Source organism: Bombina bombina, chromosome 4 (assembly GCF_027579735.1).
Source record: "Bombina bombina isolate aBomBom1 chromosome 4, aBomBom1.pri, whole genome shotgun sequence".
In the NCBI taxonomy this organism is placed as follows: domain Eukaryota; kingdom Metazoa; phylum Chordata; class Amphibia; order Anura; family Bombinatoridae; genus Bombina; species Bombina bombina.
Window position 1 is genome coordinate 1139540322 of NC_069502.1, and position 22274 is coordinate 1139562595.

The 22274-nt window shown below is 42.6% G+C and overlaps 1 protein-coding gene across 1 annotated transcript in view; it reads right to left on the bottom strand.

Annotated features, from left to right (window-relative positions):
• Positions 1-22274, bottom strand: part of EPRS1 (glutamyl-prolyl-tRNA synthetase 1) — a 327712-nt gene that overhangs the window by 235220 nt on the left and 70218 nt on the right. The window contains exons 10-12 of the mRNA XM_053712775.1: positions 19807-20040; positions 6708-6792; positions 6512-6571 (exon numbers count right to left, since the gene is read on the bottom strand). Of these exons, the coding sequence (XP_053568750.1) occupies positions 6512-6571; positions 6708-6792; positions 19807-20040 (379 nt within the window). The remainder of the gene's footprint in view (positions 1-6511; positions 6572-6707; positions 6793-19806; positions 20041-22274) is intronic.

The window sequence follows — 22274 nt, forward strand, 5'->3', positions numbered from 1 at the left end:
TACCAAAGTCAATAAATAAGAAAGAAAAAAAAATCAGACGCGCCCCTGACAGATACAGGACTCTAGTCAGATGCCCACACTGCCTAATGACTAAACAGCTGTTTTTGTCTTGGTAGAGTACTAAATGCTTCCTGCAAGTGATCATGTGACAGACACACCATGATTTGCCCTTCAGAACTGATACATTTTTATTTTTTTATTTTTTTTGGGGGGGGTTCTCTTGCCAATAACCTGCAGCAATATACAAGACCAGTTAATGTTACTGAACTGATAAAAACAAACAAGGGAACACATGCCAGACAAGCAGAGGCTACTCAAAATGGAAAAAAAAAAGTCTTCATTATAAGAATGAGAAGCAGCAGAAGTTTAAAAGCACAGAACACAATCACAAAAGTCTGAAGCAAAAGAAGCATTCTCAAGCCACATGTTGCATGTCAATATATTACAGTATTTAGAGCAAAAGCGGAACTCAGGTTTAATCTGTAATGTGTGCGGTCATTTAATAATAGTAAAACCAGGTTAGTAATGGTTAAGAATTATTTATACTTTTTTCCTTCAGTGCTAAACTGGGAGCTACTGAGAATGTTTTTAAAAGGTTTTATACTGGATATTTATATCAGTATCTGTGCATATTCTTCTTTATAGTAGTGTCAATTACATGCAGTTATACAAAGATTGGTGTATACTGTCCCTTTAAAAAGGGGGGGGGGAAATCCTTCTTTAGAAGAAAATATGGAGGCACGAGGAACAATCTGATGTAAACGCACAAAAAAGTGGTACTAAAATTTACATAAGAAAATATTAACTTAATAATGAATGCACTGTTATGAGCCACACAATATTCTTAAAAATGTGTGTTGTTAAGAGGATGCTCAGAATTTACCAAAATGTGATTGTGTTTTGAAGCTGCAAGTAGATGGCTAAAGTTAAATACACTGTAGGATTGTAAGCTGTAGGCCACGGGCAAAAAAAATAAAAATTAAAAAAATAAAAAAAAAAAATCATTAAGTAATACCTTCTTACAGATAGCTCGCAGCTTGAAAGCAGAAAAATGAAATGCAGAGTATTCAGATCAGATCCACGCCAACTTCCATTCCAACAAATCTATGTCTGATTGTGTATATCAGTGATATGACAACATTAAAAATCTCAGAGGAAAGTGAGAAACCATTTACTTTTTCAAGTGTGCTCTGGGCCTAGAATATGTTTTAATGCATTGCAGTCTGATTAAGCGATTAAAAAACAAATTATGCTTACCAGATAATTTCCTTCTGTATAAGGAGAGTCCATGGCTTCTTTCCTTACTTGTCGGAAATACTGAACCTGGCTACCAAGAGGAGGCAGACACCCCAGCAAAAGGCTTAAATACCTCCCCCACTTCTCTCATCCCCCCCAGTCATTCTGCTGAGGGAACAAGGAACAGTAGGAGAAATATCAGGGTATAAATGGTGCCAGAAGAACAAACAAAAATTTAGGTCCGCCCAATGGAGAATACAGGCGGGGGCCGTGAACTCTCCTCATACAGAAGGAAAATATCTGGTAAGCATAATTTATGTTTTCCATCTTAATATGAGGAGAGTCCACGGCTTTATTCCTTGTGGGAAAACATATACACAAGCTCTAAAGGACACTAAATGAAACGGGAACGAAAAAAGAGAGAGACAGAACGTATTCTGAGGGCACCACAGCCTGCAAAATCTTACTCCCAAAAGCTGCTTCAGCCGAAGCAAAAACGTCACATCAAACTTGTAAAATTTTGAAAAGGTATGTGAAGAAGACCAGGTAGCCGCCCTACAAATCTGATCCATAGAGGCCTCATTCTTGAAGGCCCAAGAGGAAGTCACATCTCTAGTTAAATGAGCCTTAATCATCTGAGGAGGCTTATGTCCCGCTGTCTCATAAGTTAAGGGAATAATGCTCCTCAGCCAAAAGAACAATGAAGTGGAAGAGGCTTTCTGCCCCTTACGCTTCCCAGAATAGACCACAAACAAATAAGAAGTTTGTCTAATCTCCTTTGTAGCCTGGAGATAGAACTTCAAGGCCCGAACCACATCCAAATAATGAAGTAACCGTTCCTTCGAGGAAAAAGATTAGGACACAATGAAGGAACCACAATCTCCTGATTGATGTTGCGATCTGAAACACCTTAGGAAGAAAACCTAAGGGGGCTCACATTGCAAGGCAGCCATCTCAGATACTCTGCGCGCCGAAGCAATAGCCAGTAGAAAAAGAACCTTCCAAGACAGTAATTTAATGTCAACTACATGCACAGGCTCAAACGGAGCCTTTTGCAAAACTTTAAGAACAAGATTTAAACTCCAAGGAGGTTCTAGATCTAAACACAAGCCTGATTCTAGTCAGAGCCTGAACAAAAGACTGGACATCTGGAATCTCAGCGAGCCTCCTGTGCAGTAAAACAGATAGGGCCGAAATATGCCCCTTAAGAGAGCTAGCAGAAAGGCCCTTCTCCAGACCATCCTGGAGAAAAGAAAGAATCCTGGAAACCCTGACCTTATGCCAGGGGAATCCATGCTCTTCACACCAGAATAAGTAGGTCCTGCACACCATATGATAGATGCGACAAGTAACCGGCTTAAGCGCCTGAATAAGAGTATCAATAACTTCTTGGCTAGGACTAAGCGTTCAATCTCCACGCAGTCAGCCTCAGAGAATCTAGATTTTGATGACCAAAAGTACCTTGCTCCAGCAGATCCCAGCGACATCCCCACCAGGTCCTCGAACCACATCCTCCGTGGTCATGATGGAGCAATTAGAATCACTGATGCTTGCTCCTGCTTGATGCGGGCCACTACACGAGGGAGAAGTGGTAACGGCGGAAAAATCAGACTGAACCTCCAAGGCACTGCTAATGCATCCATTAGCTCCGCATGAGGATCCATAGACCGCGACCCATATCTGGGAAGCTTGGATTTGAGCTGGGACGCCATGAGATCTATCTCCGGCATCCCCATCTGATGCAAATCTCCGCAAACACCTCGGGATGGAGAGACCATTCCCCCCGGATGAAAGGATTGTCTGCTGAGGAAAGCCGCTTCCCAGTTGCCACACCCGGAATGTGGATCGCTAAAAGCAAGCAGTTGTGGGCCTACGCCCATTCCAGAATTCAAGATACTTCCCTCATTGCTAGGGAGCTCCTCGTTCCCTCCCTTATGATTGATGTAAGCCACTGAGGTTATGCTGTCTGATTGGAATCTGATAAACTGGGCCGAACACAGAAGAGGCAAAGCCTTCAGAGCATTGAAGATCGCTCGAAGGTCCAAAATGTTGATCGGGAGGAGGGATTCCCCTCGAGTCCACAGGCCATGTGCCTTCCTGGCACCCCAAACAGCTCCCCATCCTGTGAGGCTCGCGTCAGTAGTTGCAATCTCACAGGATGGTCGCAAGAAGGATGTCCCTTGGGACAGGTGATCTGGACAGAGCCACCAGGAGAGTGATTCTCTCGACCGGTAGTCCAGAGAAATCTGTTGAGACAGATCTGAATAATCGCCGTTCCACTGTTTCAGCATGCACAGCTGAAGAGGTCTTAGATGGAATCTGGCAAAAGGAATGATGTCCATGCAGGACACCATGAGACCAATTACCTCCATACACCGAGCCACAGAGGGCCTTAAGGAGGTCTGGAGGGCAAGACAATTGGAAGTTAGCTTGTAACGTCTCTGGTCTGTAAGAAATATCCTCATGGATATGAAGTCTATTATCGTACCCAGGAATTCCACCTTGGTACTGGGAATAAGAGAACTCTTTTCTAAGTTTATCTGTCATCCATGAGATCGAAGAAGAGAAAGAAGGGCTTTCGAATGGTCCTCTGCCAGACGACAGGATGGTGCTTGAACCAGAATATCGTCTAAGTATGGTGCCACTGATATACCTCTGGTTCTGGCCACTGCGAGCAGAGCCCCTAGAACCTTCGTAAAAACTCTTGGAGTAGTAGCTAGACCAAACGGAAGTGCAATAAACTGGAAGTGCTGGTCCAGGAATGCAAATCTTAAGAATTTGAAGTGTTCCTTGTGTATAGGGACGTCAAGGTAGGCATCCCCACTAAGCTTCTGAAAAAAGTGACAGTCTGCCCCCTACCAGATCCAGAGACGGATCGGGGGCCGCCCCTTCATGCCGACTGACTCGGTGGGCTTCTTGTTCTGCTTGGATTTATTCCAGGACTGAGTCGGGTTCCCTTGGACTGCTCAGGCTATGCAGAGGGCTGCTGACATTGGGATTTATCCGAACGAAAATTAGGACCTTGTCCCTTAGGTTTGTTGTTCTTATCCTGCAGAAAAAAGGCACCTTTGCCTCATCCATCCGTGGAGATGATTGAGTCCAGGCCTGGACCAAAAATAATCTTTCCCTTAAATGGGAGGGAAAGAAGTCTAGATTTCGAAGTCATGTTCACAGACCAAGACTTCAGCCAGAGTGCCCTACGGGCTAGTACAGAAAAACCTGAAGCCTTGGTATTGAGGCAAATAATCTGCATATTTGCATCACAAATAAAAGAATTAGCTACCCTTAAGGCCTTAATTCTATCCTGGATCTCGTTGCGTGGACCATCCACCTCGATCAACTCAGATAAGGAGTCTCACCAGTAGGTAGCCGCTCCAGCAACAGGCACTGCCAGTTGAAAAAAACTGCTGGAACATATTTCTTAATAGAGAGATTCAAGCTTCTTATCCATGGGCTCTTTAAATGACGAACTATCCTCAAGCGGGATAGTAGTGCGCTTAGCAAGTGTGGAGATAGCGCCATCCACCTTAGGGACGGAACCCCACAACTCCAATTCAGAGTCCGGAACCGGGAATAATTTCTTAAAAGATGAAGGGGAAAAAGAAGAACCAAGTCTTTCCCATACATTCTTAATAATCTTTGTCATCTTTACGGGAACCGGGAAAGTCTGTGGTACAACCCTGTCCTCGCAGACCTTATCTAATTTAGGAATACAAGGTTCCTCAGGTTATTTAGGTTCTGGAACCTCTAAAGTAGCAAAAACTTCCTTTAGCAGAAAGCGCAAGTGTTCAATCCAAAATCTAAAGTCTGGTTTCTCCGCAGCTGGAGGCTTAGAGGCAGCAGATACCGACCCAGAAAGAACATCCTCTGAAGTATCAGTGGTGTCTTCATCAGCGGATAATCTTGTATCAGATAAATCCAATGAGATAGTAGATGACCCCTGGGAAGGATAGCAATATTTGACCTTTCGCTTGCGCTTAGCAGGGCGAGGTAAAGCACAGAAGGCCGCAGAGACATCCATTTGCAACTGTTCAGTTAAGTCTGGCGGTAAAAGGGCCCCTCCAGATGGAGGATTAGGAGTGCTATGGGAAGCTGCATGTGTATTAGGAGATGACTGTAGGGTGCGCACCTCACGGGACGGAGACTCCTCAGGAGGTGGATGGCTCAGTAGTACTAAATATATTAGTTTTGATATAATTACTTTATCAAGGCATGTGGAACATAATTGAGCAGGCTGGTATACCATGGCCTCCTCACATAGACCGGCATTAAATTTAGGTAAAGAGGGAGTACCCTCTAACGTATCAGAGTCCTCCATAGCTTGCGCTTATAAATTGGACAATAGAAAAAGATAAATGGCACCTTAATACCCCCAATGGCTGGGGCACTCACCACCTCCTATGACCCAGGCCCAACAGAGAAACCGCTTCGTCTCCGGTAAACCGCATGGTCAGGAAGGAGAGAAAATCAGTGTGACCACACCTGGTCACGTGGTGCGCCATGCAGGACCGCCTCTGCGACAGCTAAAAGCACGCTAAGCCTATCAGGCTGCGCAGCTTATCCAAAATGAAAGTAAAACCTGTGCGTTCCAACATCTGCCTGAGCCTCATTTCACACATGTCTCAGCATAAACACAATATTTAAATTATGTGATTAATCCCCCCTGTTCAATAATCCCCTTCCGGAGACATTAATCCTTGATTCCATACAGATAAAAGGAACCACACTGTGACCCTGTCTTCTTGCGTTATCATATGAGTAAAAAAATGAAACAATCTTACCGGAATCTGTGCCGTGGAACAGAAACACAGCCTCTTAAGTTTGACAGGCTTGTAGCATCGCTTCTGACATGGACTTGAATGAAAAAAGCAGGCAGTGAAACTCATCAACACTGATTGCTTAGGAGCTGTTAATACGAGTCTGGATGGGTTCGCAGAAAGACTCTCCCTGCATCTCCAGACTTTAACATTCGTCAATGCTCTCACTGAGAGGCTGACAAGACTACTTAAAACTCCAGTCCCATTCTGAAGGATAGATCCCCTCCATAAGGAAACTACTCTGTATCTTCTCTGCCAACCTCCTGTGACGAAAGAATGAATGACTGGGGGATGAGAGAAGTGGGGGTGGTATTTAAGCCTTTTGCTGGGGTGTCTGCCTTCTGGTGGCCAGGTTCAGTATTTCCCACAAGTAAGGAATGAAGCTGTGGACTCTCCACATATTAAGAAAGAAAATGCAGGCACCTTATCAAAAGGTGTAACAAGCAAAAGATATTTACCTTTTTGTTAAAAGACCAGATTTTGTCCCACTCCATGTTTACAACAGATCTGGAGGATCCCTGTTTAAAAAAAAAAAAAAAAATAGAAACGGAAATTAAATATTTTTTTAGATCCATGTAGCAGTTAAATTCATAGCCAAATTGCAAGTTCCAGACATTTTTTAGAGGATTGTGTTTTTTCTATATATATACCAACCTGTGCAGCAATAAACTGTTTTAATCCCTCTACAGTCATCCCTCTCCGAAGGACACCACGTACTGTAGGAAACCTGGGATCATCCCTGGGTCAAAAAGAGGTATAAAAATGGTTACACAGATCACAGTATCAGTAACCCACAAAGTATCAGTGTTGAGTTCTATTTTCCAGCATCAAAATCAATGGATTTTAATAAAAAAAGGACAAAGGTGGTCGCCCAAAAAAAAAAAAAAAAAACTGAATTATATATTTTATATTAAACTGTCCTTATTTAAAAAAAAAAAACTATCAGCTTCTGACCAGAAACATTGGCAAAATGATTTAAGATCTTGGTTCTCAGAGCTTATGCGGCCCAGCAGACATTCTTAATTCAGTTATAAATCAATCCTTTAAAACACAAAAAGACAATTCTGCTTTCAACTATAAAACGGTTTATAACACTACACCCTCTAACATATCTCATTCTGGTCTTCAAACACAACTCATTATCATCACCTACCTTTCTTGCCTGTAAATCTACCCTCAGACTACTCCTGTCTGGAAACTCTCTATTGCTTAGTCTGTAAGACTCTTTCCCATGTTTTTAAATCTTTAAAACATTCTTCAAAAACACACAAATTAAGGGAAATTGAACTGCTTTCTCAAGCTGCACACTTAGGACTTCTTTTATAAACTCAGTCTTCCAATCGACTTATCGTTCAGGACACGTTCTTACCCTTTTGTCTCTACCAATCAGCTATTAGATTGTAAGCTCTCTTTGAAGCAAGGCACTTGAAGCCTTCGGCATAGAGCTTGAAGAATGTTGGCACATTATACATTTACGTTAATGTTTCATTATCATACTACATTAAATAGTGTTTATAAGGTTTTTCCAGACCTTACTTCCATGTTCAGTAAGATCTGGAAAGATTAAATAAAAACAAAATTCATGCTTACCTGATAAATGTATTTATTTCTTGACATGGTTAGTACACGGAATCAATTACTGTTGGGAATATCACTCCTGGCCAGCAGGAGGAGGCAAAGAGCACCACAGCAAAGCTGATAAATATCACTTCCCTTCCCACAAACCCCAGTCATTCAACCAAAGGAAAGGAGAAAAGTAATAACACAAGGTGCAGAGGTGCCCGAGGTTTATATAACAAAAACTGTCTGAAAAACAGGGTGGGCCATGGACTCACTGTGTCAAGAAACAACTACATTTATCAGGTAAGCATAAATTTTGTTTTCTTTCTAATGACACAGAATAATCAATTAATGTTGGGAATCAATACCCAAGCTAAAGGACACAGATGATTAGGGAGGGACAAGACAGGTAACCTAAACAGAAGGCACCACTGCTTAAAGAACCTTTCTCCCAAAGAAAACATCAGCTGAGGCAAAAGTATCAATTTAAAAGGAGGATAGAAAAAATTAACAAGGAAGACAAAGTCACAGCCTTGCAAAACTGTTCCACAGAGGTCTCATTTTTGAAAGTCCAAGAAGAAGAAACAGCCCTAGTGGAATGAGCTGTGCTTCTTTCAGGAGGCTGCCGTCTGGCAGTCCCATATGCCATACAAAAAATACTACTCAACCAGGAGATAAAGAAAAGTGGCAGAAGCTTTCTGACCTTTACGTTTACTATAAAGGCAAACCAACAATGCAGAAGACTGACAAAATCCTTTGTAGCCTGTAGATAGACTAAGAACCGGCACAACAGCAAGGTTGTGTAACAAGCATTCCTTATGAGAAGAAGAACTAGGAAACAGAGAAGGAACACAATTTCATGAATAAAATTCATGTCCGAATCAACTTAGGAGGGAAAACTTACTTAGTACAAAACACCACCTTATCAACCTGCAAAATAAGATAAAGGAAACACACGGCCGAGTTGAGAATTCCAATACTCTCCGGGCAGAAGCGAAGGCAAAATCTGCCAAGCTAACACCTATATAGCTATAGAATGCCTTGGCTCCAACGGAGCCGCTGCTGTCACAAATACACCATGATTGAGATGCTAAGGGGTAAATAGTCTTTAGTTTGTGAGCTAAAAACAGTAGTTTGTTTTTTAAGAAGAACTGTGTGCCGTGTTAGGTAAGCATATGATTCCCATTTGACGTGCCAGAACCCCTCATAAATAGTTTCTAAGGCCCAGTAACTTATTGTGTACGCATTGAGCCATAAAGCCAGTAAACTTGTCAGCTCCAGAAACACAAAGCAGTGCCTCTTCCCAGAAACTGATAAGGTCAATAGAGGGACATGGGTACAATGTAGATATGTGTTTAAAACATGTTATGACATTAGATTAAGGGAAATATGGCAACCATGTCATATTTGGTATCAAACTGATTCTCACAATGTAAATAAGAGATTAGCTTTCCGTTTATATGAAAATGGATGTATTTAACAGAAATTATAATGTGTTCTCTGATGTCAGCCAAAGGTACTTAAAGTTTATTGACTGTAGTAAAAGATAGGTGGATTCCCAGCCAGCCCCTGCAAAGGGGTGGTCAGGCAACCTGATCTATTGAAAAAAATGTATAAGTGTCATGTGTTTTAATGCTGAAAGGGTCATTCTTACAAGGGAAGCTGTTCTACAGAGTAAGGACCCATTGCTTCATGCCACCTCCCTGGCACAGATACAAAGACTAGTACAGTATAAGGTTTCTATTTTATTTTTATTTTAAAAAACGGTTTGCTTGTCTAATTTTACTTGTAACAACTTTTTATTAATAATGCATTGTGCATAATATTTTTGGCATAATAAATCATTCATTTATTAAGCTTTGGCCTTTGTCTACCATTTGATCCACGTTACTGAAAGGGACTGGTGGTAGAGAAACTGTATATTTTAGGTTATTTTCTGCTAAATTGTATTCTGAGAGTTAATGTGTAAGTCTGGGTTTTTCCTTAGGATTTTCCCTTTAATAAATCATAAGTGGTGGCAGCTTGGAGCTAGTTATGGTGTTAGTTTAGTGTGGGTGGCATTAAAGGGGAGTTTTTGGCATTTCTTTTACGTCTAATACAGACTAGAGAGTGTTGTCAACCCTTGCACCCACTGAACTACGTCACAAGCTTGCCTGGCGTGGCTAGATTGTGACCGATTAGTGACAGTAGAAGGGGAATGATAACCCTTTCCAAACAAGTGACTGGCGCAGAGTTGGTTAACCTTGGTCGTCACACTGCAAGACTTAAAAACCAAGTTAAGACTCCAAGGGAGTAACCAACGTAAACACAGGCCTGAAATTGACCAGGGTCTGACCAAAAGGTTGCGCAACTAGAAGACCGCTAGTTGCTTATGTAGCAAAATAGACAATGCAGCAACTGACCCCTCAGGATACTTGCTGTCAAAAACCCTTCTCCAAACCATCCTGGAGAAAGGACAAAAAAAGTCAATGAATCCCGACTCTACTCCAAGAATAATCCTTGGATTCTCATCCAAAAGATATATATGCCATATCTTATGAAAATCCTTCTAGAAACAGGCTTATAAGCATGAATCGTGGTCTCAAATGATCTATTTGAAAAACAACGCACAGACCTAACTATATGTTCAGTCTCTAAACCGTCAGCTTCAGAGAAGCGAGATTTTGGATGAAAGAAAAGACCCTAATCAGAGGATCCTTCCCTCAGAGGTAGCCTTCAAGGTGGAAGAAACAACAACTCCTCTAGGCCTGCATGCCAGATCCTGCAAGGTCACGCAGGGCTATTAGAATCACAGACACTCCCTACTGTAAGATATGAGCAATGACTCGTGGAAGGAGAGCAAACAGATGAAGCAGGTAAGTCAGCCTGAATCCCAAGGGACCGCCAGATCATCTAACAGGGCGGCCTGAGGAACCCTTGACCTAGAACTCTTAGAAGCTTGGTATTTAGCCAAGACGCAATCAGATCCAACTTCAGCATCCCCCATCTAAAGGGTTAAGCTGGAGAATACCTCCGGAAGAAGTTCCCACTCCCCGAAATTAATTAACTGCCAGATTATGACAGCCATCAATAGCGAGCTTCTGCCCACTGAACAATCTCCGTCACCTCCTACATGGCTAAAGAACTCAGAGTTCCCCCCTAGTGATAAATAAAACCCATTGAGGAGATATCGTCCAACTGGAACCAAGCCAAAGACGACAGACCATCCATCAGAACAGTGTAAATCGCTCTTAACCCCAAAATGATAAGGAGGAAAGCAAACACTAAGTTCATGAACCCTGCGGCAAAACGCAGTACCGGACTGTTTCCCAACCCTGCAGGTTGGCGCCCGCGATTACATCACCAGGGAATGTCTCCAGAAGCACGTGTCCTGAGATGGATACTTTTGAAAAAAACACACTATGGTAAGAAGTCTCTTGTCGACCGATCTAGATCTATCCGAATGTATTACATTTTATGGAAAATACCAAAAGGGAATGAAGTCCAAGGAAAACCAATCAGACCAATTTCACTGAAAAATGAAGGGGAATTAAACTGCAGCTAAATCCAAACTCCCAACCTTCAGGTTGCAAATTGGCTAATCTATCAACCGGACCAATAGAGCTTGCTGTTGTCCAGACAGAAAACTGCAGAGAAGGTAAAAGGAAAAAAATCACTGATATCTGACCTCTGGAAGAATCTTTTCCGAGATCGAGAATCTAATAAGATGCCCAAATAAAAACATCCTTGCAGATCGAAAAAGGGAACTCTTTCCCAGACTCATTTCCCATCCAAGGAAAAATAGATTGGACAAGATCTTGTGAAAGAGTTTTCTTGAAGAAAGGATGACACCTGAAAAATATGAAGCTCAGAAAAAACACCCTTCTAATACCCCAAGACCTAAAAGTCTTTCTAGGAAGACGAACTCAGAAACCTGAGAAGATCCCAATTATGGGAACATTCTTCAGGCCTATGATCGTTTGAAAAAGGACCTTCTTGGACCGTAGGAAAACAAATACTCCTTTAAAGACATAACCTGAGAAAACTTGAGGAGAATACTTAGATCCCGTTCCCAGACTGGAACCGGAACCATCACTCCAGGAGAGGAAGGTCCTGAACCCAGTTCCAGGATCTCTCATGCTACCAGAACTGTAGATACTCAAGGAGGAGAAATCTGCCCCTGGGAGGAATATTAGATTAGACGGCAGAAAGAGGAAAAGGAAAATCTTCCTTTAGACTTACACTCTTAGTGTAATTCTAAAGGAAGGTGTCCTCCCCCAGAAAGGCTTCTCAGCTGAACATATTTCAGCCCTAAAGCCCGGCGGCTAGCTCAACAAGTCTAATAAGACAAGGCACTCCTCTAAACCTCCAGTTTCTGATCCAAAAGAAAAGAAACAGTCACCCTCCATAGGGATCGAAGATCTCCGAGCCAAAGAGGAAGAGAAACTCCCATCTACCTAGGGCACTGTGCATTTTAATAGAGTCAGCAACAGGAACATTTCCCAAAGGAAGGGAGACAAGGAGAAATGTATCCCTAGCTTCCCATCAAAGTTATAACCAGGCCTGACCATGCTTAGCTTCCGAAGTCAGGCGCATTCAGGGAGGAGTGGCCGTAAGGTTCAAAAGCACGAAAGATCTGGGAGGAATTCTGCTCGACAAGGCTGTGCGGCGGATCTGAACCCATGGCTCTGTGCTTACTACTCGAGTGTTGAGCCACAGACGGTTCTCTAGAAACCCTTCCAAATAGGAAGGAACATCAGGGAAAAAATAAATTTCACACATTCTCAAAGGTTGACAATGACAAAAGTATTGAAGTCGCCCAGGCAGCCAAAACCTCCTTTACCTGTACACGAGGTATGAAAGCATACATCTGAAAGGAATCCCTTCAGCATCAGATGAAGGAATTATACTTTCTGAAATCTCCCTCCCGCTTAGGATAGAGATCAGCCGACTGGAGGAACAAAAACCTTACTATCTGACCTTGAACATGTCCTCTTGCGTTTTCCTTGTAGCTGAAAATTTACAGGCAAATACACTCCTCCAAGAGGATTGAGGAACAGCAGGGCACTGCATGTGACTTGGGACAAAGGAAAACTGTGGCATAGCCGAAAAAGCAGCATCCTAGGAGACATACGATTTAGAGGGCTTGATATATAGTTCTAATAAAAAAAACTTAATATAAGTTACCATGAAATTCAGAGGAGCCTAGAAAAAAAAAACAATCTGAACTTGAGAATAAAACTCTTAATTAAAAGGGGGAGATACATATACACTGTACATTAAGAAACACTGTTCCTTAACATTCAGTACATTAAGTCACACTGTACATTCAGTGTATACATATACACTTCACTTGGCTGTCTCTTTAAGAGAAAAACTTATACGTGACCCAGAAAGGAAAGATCAGGACATGAGCAACAACCTCAACTAAATGATGCATATGCAGATTCTCCCTTCAGCTAAACTTAAAAAACGTTAGCCTACTACAATGGTCGATTTATGCAGACACACTAATTCGAACTCAAGGCGGACATTGCACTGAAAATTAAAACTGCTACAATCCACGCAGAAGGACTCCGCTCTCAGCCCGGCTGTTTGAGAATGAGGCAGAGTTATAGCAATACACATGAATGAGCCTAAAATGGCGGTGCTCCGTCCTGCACTAAGAAGGAGGCGGGGCCATGAGAGCAGCATGGAGAAAAAACGCAGATAGTTTAACATTGCGCGTCCTCCAGCCGCAAAATTGAAAACAACATATTGTATAGGAGTCAGCAACAAAACTGACAGTAAAACCCACACAAAGTTTAAGGTATCCCAGTAAGGAAACCGCTTCCTCTCTTGACTGCTATCTCCAGAAACACCAAACAGTCTCCTCAAGAAACGGAGATGCATATCAAACTAGCCCCATAGGAAGACGCTGCCAGAAAAGGCGCACTCCTAATAGCCACCGCTAAAACCTGTATTAGCAAATTTAGCGTAGTGGAATGTTGAAGCTGAATAATATATGAGTAAAGAAAACACAACCTCTTTCATTTAATAGAGAGAGAATTCTCTAAGTCTCCATCACATGTAAAACAGTGCCTGCCTCTGCCAGAAATATCCTATATAAGGATCTGTGTGTCCCATATTTAAGTGCAGCTTTAAAACAGACAGGATTCTTCATTTCAAATTAACCTCATCAGTGCCAGCCTCCTAGCCCCAGAAGACAAAAGGCCCTTACCTGCACATCCAGCTGTACGGCAGGAGGACAGCTCACCCAGCAATAGAGGATTCCACTCCTCACAGAGACCTGTGAAAAAAAAAGAAACAGAGTAAGCCTACTCAGGCTTTCTATACCAGGGAAGCAACATGTTAGGAAAACGCAAGGCCCATATAGCAAGTTCCTAACGGCTTTAAAGCCACCACTGCCCTACTGAAGAGACTAACGTGGAGTACGGCTAGACCCCCTTCTTGACAGGAAAGATCAGGGCAAACCTACTCTGCTTTCAAAATAATAAAGACTTGATGGAAGAAAAATAATCGGACACCAACAAACTTCACCACCTCCTTGCACCGCAGGAAAAGAGAATGACTGGAATTTGTGGGAAGGAAAATGATATTTATCAGATTTGCTGTGGTGCTCTTTGCCTCCTCCTGCTGGCCAGGAGTGATATTCCCAACAGTAATTGATGATTCCGTGGACTCACCGTTTCACAAGAAAGAAAAAAAAAAAAAAAAACATATGCAACAGAGTTTACTTTATTTGTGGTTTTAAACAAAATCTATATTTTAGTCTTCCTGAACACCAAGTAGAGTATAAAACCCTGCATTTCTAACATGTTGCATTGGACATGCTCCTACTTCTGTATCTTAACACAGGGCTCCACAAACCCAAGAGCCTGGGAGTCAGTGGCTCCTAGAATTAAACCCCCTAACTTTTTGTGTTATTCTCTATATATCTATATACAAATACCACTAACTCCTAAAAGTGTGCCTGGCTCCTAAATATTCTTACTGGCTCCTAAATGTTAAACAAATTTGTCAACCCGTGTCTTAACCAAACCTTTATAAATAAAACAAAAAATAATTTAAAAAAAAACATACAAACAACTGCAGGGTAATAACCAGTAAAAGGCATTTTCTACAATACCAACACCCATTACACTAAAAAAATTAGTCATAAAATCTATATAAAGCATTGAAGATGTGAGAATTTCCTTCTATGCCATAAAAATAACATAATAAAAAATAGAAATTCCTATTGGTTTTACGGAATTAGTGAAATAAATTATGCTTACCTGATAATTTCCTTTTCTTCTGATGGAAAGAGTCCACAGCTGCATTCATTACTTTTGGGAAATAAGAACCTGGCCACCAGGAGGAGGCAAAGACAACCCAGCCAAAAGCTTAAATACTCCTCCCACTCCCCTCATCCCCCAATCATTCTGCCGAGGAACAAGAAACAGTAGAATAAATATCAGGGTGAAAGGTGCCAGAAGAATATGACGCCCCCCTAAAATTACGTGTGGGGAGCTGTGGACTTTTTTCCATCAGAAGAAAAGGAAATTATCAGGTAAGCATAATATATTTTTACTTCTTAAATGGAAAGAGTCCAAAGCTGCATTCATTACTTTTGGGAAACCAATACCCAAGTTATAGAGGACACTGAATGCCAAGACAGGAGGGTACAATAGGCGGCCCATACCGAGGGCACCAGGCCTCAACTTCTACCCAATAACAAAAACCCTGCTTCATTCGAAGCAGAGAAAATTTTAAGAGGAAAAGCCCCAATGACACCGACTCACAGTTAGTCCAGAAGCCAAACTGGAGACCGCAAACGGACTCGACTGAGCCAACAATTCTCCAGGAGACACCGTCGCCCAACAAACTGTCCCCCACCGCTCATCTCCACAAATGAAGGAGACACCAGCCGAAACCCCTGAGGGAGCAAGGGCAAAGGAGAACCAAGGAAACCGAAAGGTCCCCTAATACAAAAAGAACACCTCCACGAGTGAGCCCAGCTCACAGAGACCCAAAGGGGCCCAAACAGGGCAAGGAGGCCACGCCTATACCAAACAAAACCCAGGATAAGACCGGGCACAGAGACATAACAGACGTCTCTCCAACATCCTGCAAGCACGGAATGCAACTGAAGAGGTAAAGTCCTCCCAGTGTCAGACCATAGAATACCATAGTATTCGACCATGAAAAAGTGTGTAATACACCCAAGGTGAAAAAAACCCAAGTTTTTAGAACACAGAGGCCATAACAGGACAACACAGAGGGTACTTGCGAGGAAAAAGCAGCAGTCAGGCAAGAAAAAGACCGCAAAAGCAACCCTCAAACCTAAGTCGCCATACCTAAACACAGGTCCGTAAGAAGGAGAACACAAAACCTCCATCGAGGCCCCACCCCCGAAAAGGAGAGTATACCCTCAGAACCCAAAGGAAGAGTAAACCTCATCAACAGAGCAAGTTGAAAGGAAAATCTATATCCTAGCAGACAAAGCTAAAAGGATAGACTCAACAAAGCTCACTCATCCAGAGGAAACTGCGACCCGAACACAGTTCCTTAGACTGCTCGGCCATCCTGACCTGCAGACCCACACCCAGCTGGACCGACCCAGCCTCAGGGATACAAGACAGGGGAACAAAAGATTACAGAAAAAGGTACAGGAACGAGCGTAAGGATAGCACAGCCATCCCCACAGAGTACAAGTACAACCCGACTCTGAAAACAGACAACAAGGCCACAGGCCTATGGATCTATCAAATAAAGGCCCAACAAGTCTGCATTGAGCCAGCAAGACCCCAGAGGGAACCAATCACACCTTTGCGCCTCCGATCCAGCAGGAGCCCCAAGCAAGGACTCTATCTCCATAGGGAAGAGAATATCCCCTAAAGAAAAGGGATGATACCGGAAGGGCAACAACTGTCAAGGCCCAAAGACACCGGCTAATGGGAAGAGAAATTCCCAACACGGATGTCCTAGAAGAGGACCCCCTACAAGTAGCTTGCCAAGCAGAGGCACCGCCAACCCATTCGCCTGCAGAGCAGGGAATCTACGGGAACACTGGCAAGTTGACCAAGGGAATGCAACCCTAAGGCGCACCAGAAATTGGACATCCAACGCCAGCAGCTAGGTATGAACCAACCTCCTTGAGGCTCAAGCCACACGGCTAACCATGGGCTACTCTGTGACAAAGAGTAAAAAATACTCTGAAAACCTGGCCAAACATGACCAGGTTAGGTAGATGGAGCAAGGACAGAGCCCAAGTTCACACTACCGTGGAACACCACGACCAGCCCTGAGATCCGAGATTCCAAAATCACCCAAGGCTGGGTCAGGAAAAAGGCCAAGCGAAGCTTCAGCAACCAGAAGCCTCAGGGAGAAAAACAGGTCCAGGCCCCTAAAAGTTCAAGGCAAACCTTACCCTAGAACTAAACACCCCAACTGTTCAAAAAGCCAGACACAAGGGTATGGGAGCATATCCAGAAATTCTGGATAAAGAAAGAACTCGAAGGCCCCGACCAAAGGAAGGAACCACCCATAGCTAAAGTCCAACGCTCCAAGGAGCAAAGCTAGAAGTCGTATGAAGATACTTCTAAGAGCCTCAGGACAACCAAGGATACCTCGAGGTCAAAAAAATCCTACTAGCAGGACTAGTCTCCCTATAACCTCTGCACAAGCAGAGGACACAAGGAAGAGAAAGGCATTAAGCCCCAGCTCCGGAAAACCCCGAGCTAAACAAAGTCCCAGCAGGGAACAACCATCACCCGGAAACACAGATCCCTAAAAGGAGATCCACTCACCCGGGGGCAATGGAAGTAGACCAAAAGGTCTCTATAACTCAGACAGACAGTACACGTCAAAGAGTAAGAGCTGCATATAGATAGACTATAAACAACTTACGCGAACACCTGCAAGGTGTTAAGAGCTACAACTGGTTTGAAACTGCAAACCTTCCTCATGCTAGACAGCTATCCTGTACAAGCTGTTGGATCAACCCCAAAAAGGGAAAATACAGAGGCCTAAAAATGAAGGTCAAACCGCTCAATTGCGGTGAGGGGCATTAAGCCTTTCAACCCTCCACCACATGGGGGGAGGAAAACTAAGTTCTGATGAAATCAGATGTCAGAGTGACGCAGCGGAAAACTCCCCTGCCCGGTCATCTATGACTGAAGGCTATAAGGACTGAAAGAATCCTTCCCACCTCACGGACCCACAGGTCCTCTCAAATGCTTAGTTGAATCATAGAAAACAATGAAAACCTGAGCACTCTGCGCTTCTACCGAACCAGCCGAGCAGAACAACCCCCTTGTGTCTGAACAGCCGCAAGACCGAACGAACCCGACAGGACCAGCCTGCACCTAGGGTCCCAACCGGCAAGCTGCATAAATTCTCCCTCATAGGGGAAAAAACAGAAAACAGACAAATTAAACATAAGACTAAGATGTCCAAAAAAACTTCAGAAGAAGTAATAAAGAGTATCAATCCCAGAAGGTTCCCGAAGGAAACAAATAAAAGGCATCCCATCGGATATAAATAAAATATAAGGCAACACGGAGGTTAAGGCCCAAAAAGACACAGTCCTACCCGCAGGACCAGCCAAACTGAGCCCTAGCTTACAAAACTGGGAAAGATCTCAAACAAATGACAATCAGGAGATTACTTCATCCCCACATATCTAATGAGGTGCACCATTCGAATGATCAGACTAAAAATCCTCGTATCTGGTAACGGATAGGGTCATTCAATAACTGAAAAATATGTCTGAGCAACACGCTAAGGCGCGCAATCCTGTAACAAAAGGCACAAAACTCAGGGACAGTTACACCAGCAGGGAACTGTAGAGGCCCTCCCCAAGGAGGAAGGCCCAGGACAATAGGGCACGAGCACATTCTCAAATAAACGTCTGGACTCGCCAACATTATGTGGAAGCGAAAACGTGCTGCAACCTCCGGGGGGAACACGCCACCCCGCGTGGAGGAATCAAACTGGGTTACCCGCATGTGTAGAAGTATGAAGGAACTCCCCTCACGGAGGACAGGACCCCCAGAGGCGGATGGCTCAGCAGTCCCTTGATTCCCCGAGCCCGAGGAACCAGGCGCACAGAAACGGCATTCGGAACAAAACTGGTTGACAGGTGTCAACGAGGCCACTCCGGATTCACCACCGGACAAAGAATCTGAAATCAAAATAGTCTCAGTATCAGAATCCTCCGTAACTGGACAGAGGATATTTAAATATGGACTAAAGTAGTAAACACAAAAACGGCACCTGACACACCCAATGGCTGGGGCACTCACCACCTCCTATGACCAAACCCTTGCGGACTAGAAAATTTCCTTTGCCACACGGTCGGGAATGTGGAAATGGAAAAACGGAACGGAACCACGCCCAAACACAAGGTGAACCGTACAGTCCAAAAAAAGCGTGCCCAAACAAAAAGGCAGCGTAAATGTTCCAAACCACAAGCCCAGTAAACATCACACAAGCAGGTTGAATCACATAAACATGAGTATAAAACCCCCCCCGATCAATAACCCCCCCTCAGGAGATATTAACCCTCAATTTCAACATACTAAAAGAGACTCACTGAGACCCTTATTATAAAGTTAGACCCGCAAGGTGGTAGCCTCTCGGGAAACAATCACATTACAGTACACTGATGAAGTAAAATGAAACGATCTTACCGGAATCTACGCCGTGGAGCAGGAACACTGCCTTTCAAGTGTGACAGATAGTAGCATCACCTCCGCCATGGACTTGAGAGAAGAAAGCAGGCAGCGGAGCGAAGTTAGACCATGCCAATTGCTGAAGGAGCTGTTAATATGAGTCGGGATGGTTTCGCAGAAAGAAACTCCCTGCATCTCTGGACTCTAACTTTCATCCAAGCCCTCACTGAGAGACTGACAGGACCTACTTCAAACTCCTGTCCCATGCCGAAGTGTACTACCGTCCATAAGAGACAAAAACAAAAATTTAAAATTCTGACACTTCTCTGCCAACCTCCTGGGACGAAAGGCAAAGAATGACTGGGGGATGAGGTAAGTGGGAGGAGTATTTAAGCCTTTGGCTGGGTTGTCTTTGCCTCCTCCTGGTGGCCAGGTTCTTATTTCCCAAAAGTAATGAATGCAGCTGTGGACTCTTTCCATTTAAGAAGAAAATGTCACTCTCCCAATAGCACTAAAACTACAATTGCATCTATAGGTTCAAGCGCTTGGCAACCTACCAGCCATCCACAAGGCCTTCATTAACAAACCAGGTGAGCTTCCTCTTGGACAGTAGAGTGTTGTTGAGGTTTAAGCGGCTGTATTCCCAAATATAAGGCTTCCTGATACCCAGAGCATCAATGATCCAGTAGAACTGTTCGTCCCGGTCATGGTATTCTGTGGTACGTAGAGCATGGGATACTCCCTCCACGCTGTCCACAATAGGGCAGGCAAAGTCATATGTGGGGTAAACACTGTGCAACAATAAATAGAGAAGACAATTTAAATAAATCATATATATATATATATATATATATATATATATATATATATATATATATATATATATATATATATATATATATATATATATATATATTTGCAGAACATTCTGATCAAGACCTTAAAATATAAAAAAACACTGCTATGTGACAAAGTAAATAGACATCTTTTAATAACTTGGATTTTTATTTTACATTGCTTTCTAAATGGCAACACATGAAGCAGGATGCGAATCTTCACATTTGGAATCATAGACATCCTTTTGGAGATAGGCAAGCAAAAAAAAAAACTGGGCCAATACCATAGCTCTCAACATAAAACAAAGTGATTCCAATTGAATTATGGGCATTTAGCAAACTTGAAAGCATTAAGGTCCAGAACTGGACACAATTGTTCTTTGTTCTTGGACATGTTAAGACTTTCCAAAAACAGAGGGATAGGCAGAAAGACTCCTACAGAGAGGGCAGAGTTCAGCCATATCACGCATACATTGAGCAGCTGAGTGAACACTTGTAACACTGCCAAGGGAAGAATGTCAGTATCAGTCATCTCTATGCATTAAAAAGCTTAAACATAGAATATGACGGTAGATAAGAACCAAAAAGGCCCATCAAGTCTACCCAATATTACTTATTTCTTAGGAAAGCCTTATGCATGTCCCAGACATTTTTGAATTTTACAGTCTGTGTTTACCACCTCAATTAGTTTATTCCATGCATCCACCACCCTCTTTCTGTAAAAAAAATGCTTCCTCACATTTCTCTTGAATCTGCTACCTTCCACTTAAGATTGTCAATAGCCAATATTTAAAAGGGATTGTCTACAATAGAATTGTTATTGTTTTAAAATATAGATAATCCCTTTATTAGACATTCCCCAGTTTTGCATAACCAACAGTTATAATAATATACTTATTACCTCTGATTACCTTGTATCTAAGCATATTCTGACAGCCCCCTGATAACATGACTGTGACTATTATCTATTGACTTGCATTTAGTATTGTGTTGTGCTAAATCTTAATTCTTAAATAACTTAATCGGGCGTGAACTAGCAGTCTCCTGTTGTGAAAAGCAAATACAAAAGCATGTGATTAAGAGCCTTTGAAACAGGCAGAAATTTAGAGGTTTAAATGTTATAAAGTATATTAATATAACAATGTTGGTTGTGCAAAGAAGGGGAATGGGTAGTAAAGGAGTTACATATCTTTTTAAACTAACAATTTTAGTGTAGACTGTCCCTTTAAGTATAGTGGTATTTTGTAGATAATATTAATTATTTTACAGTATGTAATCTTATCTCAGCTGCAGCTAATTAGGGACTGATACAAGCCATGTGTGGGCAAGAGAAGCATAATGTGCATTTTGAGGTCTTAGAACTGGAAAACTCACTTTCAGACTTCAATTACAGAGAAGAGGGGCAAAATAAATAATGCAAATTTACTGCAAAATTATTTTACTACACATAAATAAAAAAAAAAAAGGTATAGGTCAATTTTCCTTCCCTTTAATTTCTTCCCAATGATTACATTTTCCCTGCTGAAGTGTATTAAATTTGTAAAATATGTCCTTTGTCTTTATATCTGCATTTGAAAAGGCTGATTGTGCCTGTGGTATCCCTACATATGCTGAAAGTATTGGCTATTGAAAAGCTGTGTACACACAGCCAGCAGAAGAAATTACACTCCCAGTGGGGTGTGGGAGAGAGAAAATTATAAAAAACATAATTTATGCTTACCTGATAAATTCCTTTCTTCTGTAGTGTGATCAGTCCACGGGTCATCATTACTTCTGGGATATTACTCCTCCCCAACAGGAAGTGCAAGAGGATTCACCCAGCAGAGCTGCATATAGCTCCTCCCCTCTACGTCACTCCCAGTCATTCGACCAAGGACCAACGAGAAAGGAAAAGCCAAGGGTGAAGTGGTGACTGGAGTATAAATTAAAAAATATTTACCTGCCTTAAAAACAGGGCGGGCCGTGGACTGATCACACTACAGAAGAAAGGAATTTATCAGGTAAGCATAAATTATGTTTTCTTCTGTTAAGTGTGATCAGTCCACGGGTCATCATTACTTCTGGGATACCAATACCAAAGCAAAAGTACACGGATGACGGGAGGGATAGGCAGGCTCTTTATACAGAAGGAACCACTGCCTGAAGAACCTTTCTCCAAAAAATAGCCTCCGATGAAGCAAAAGTGTCAA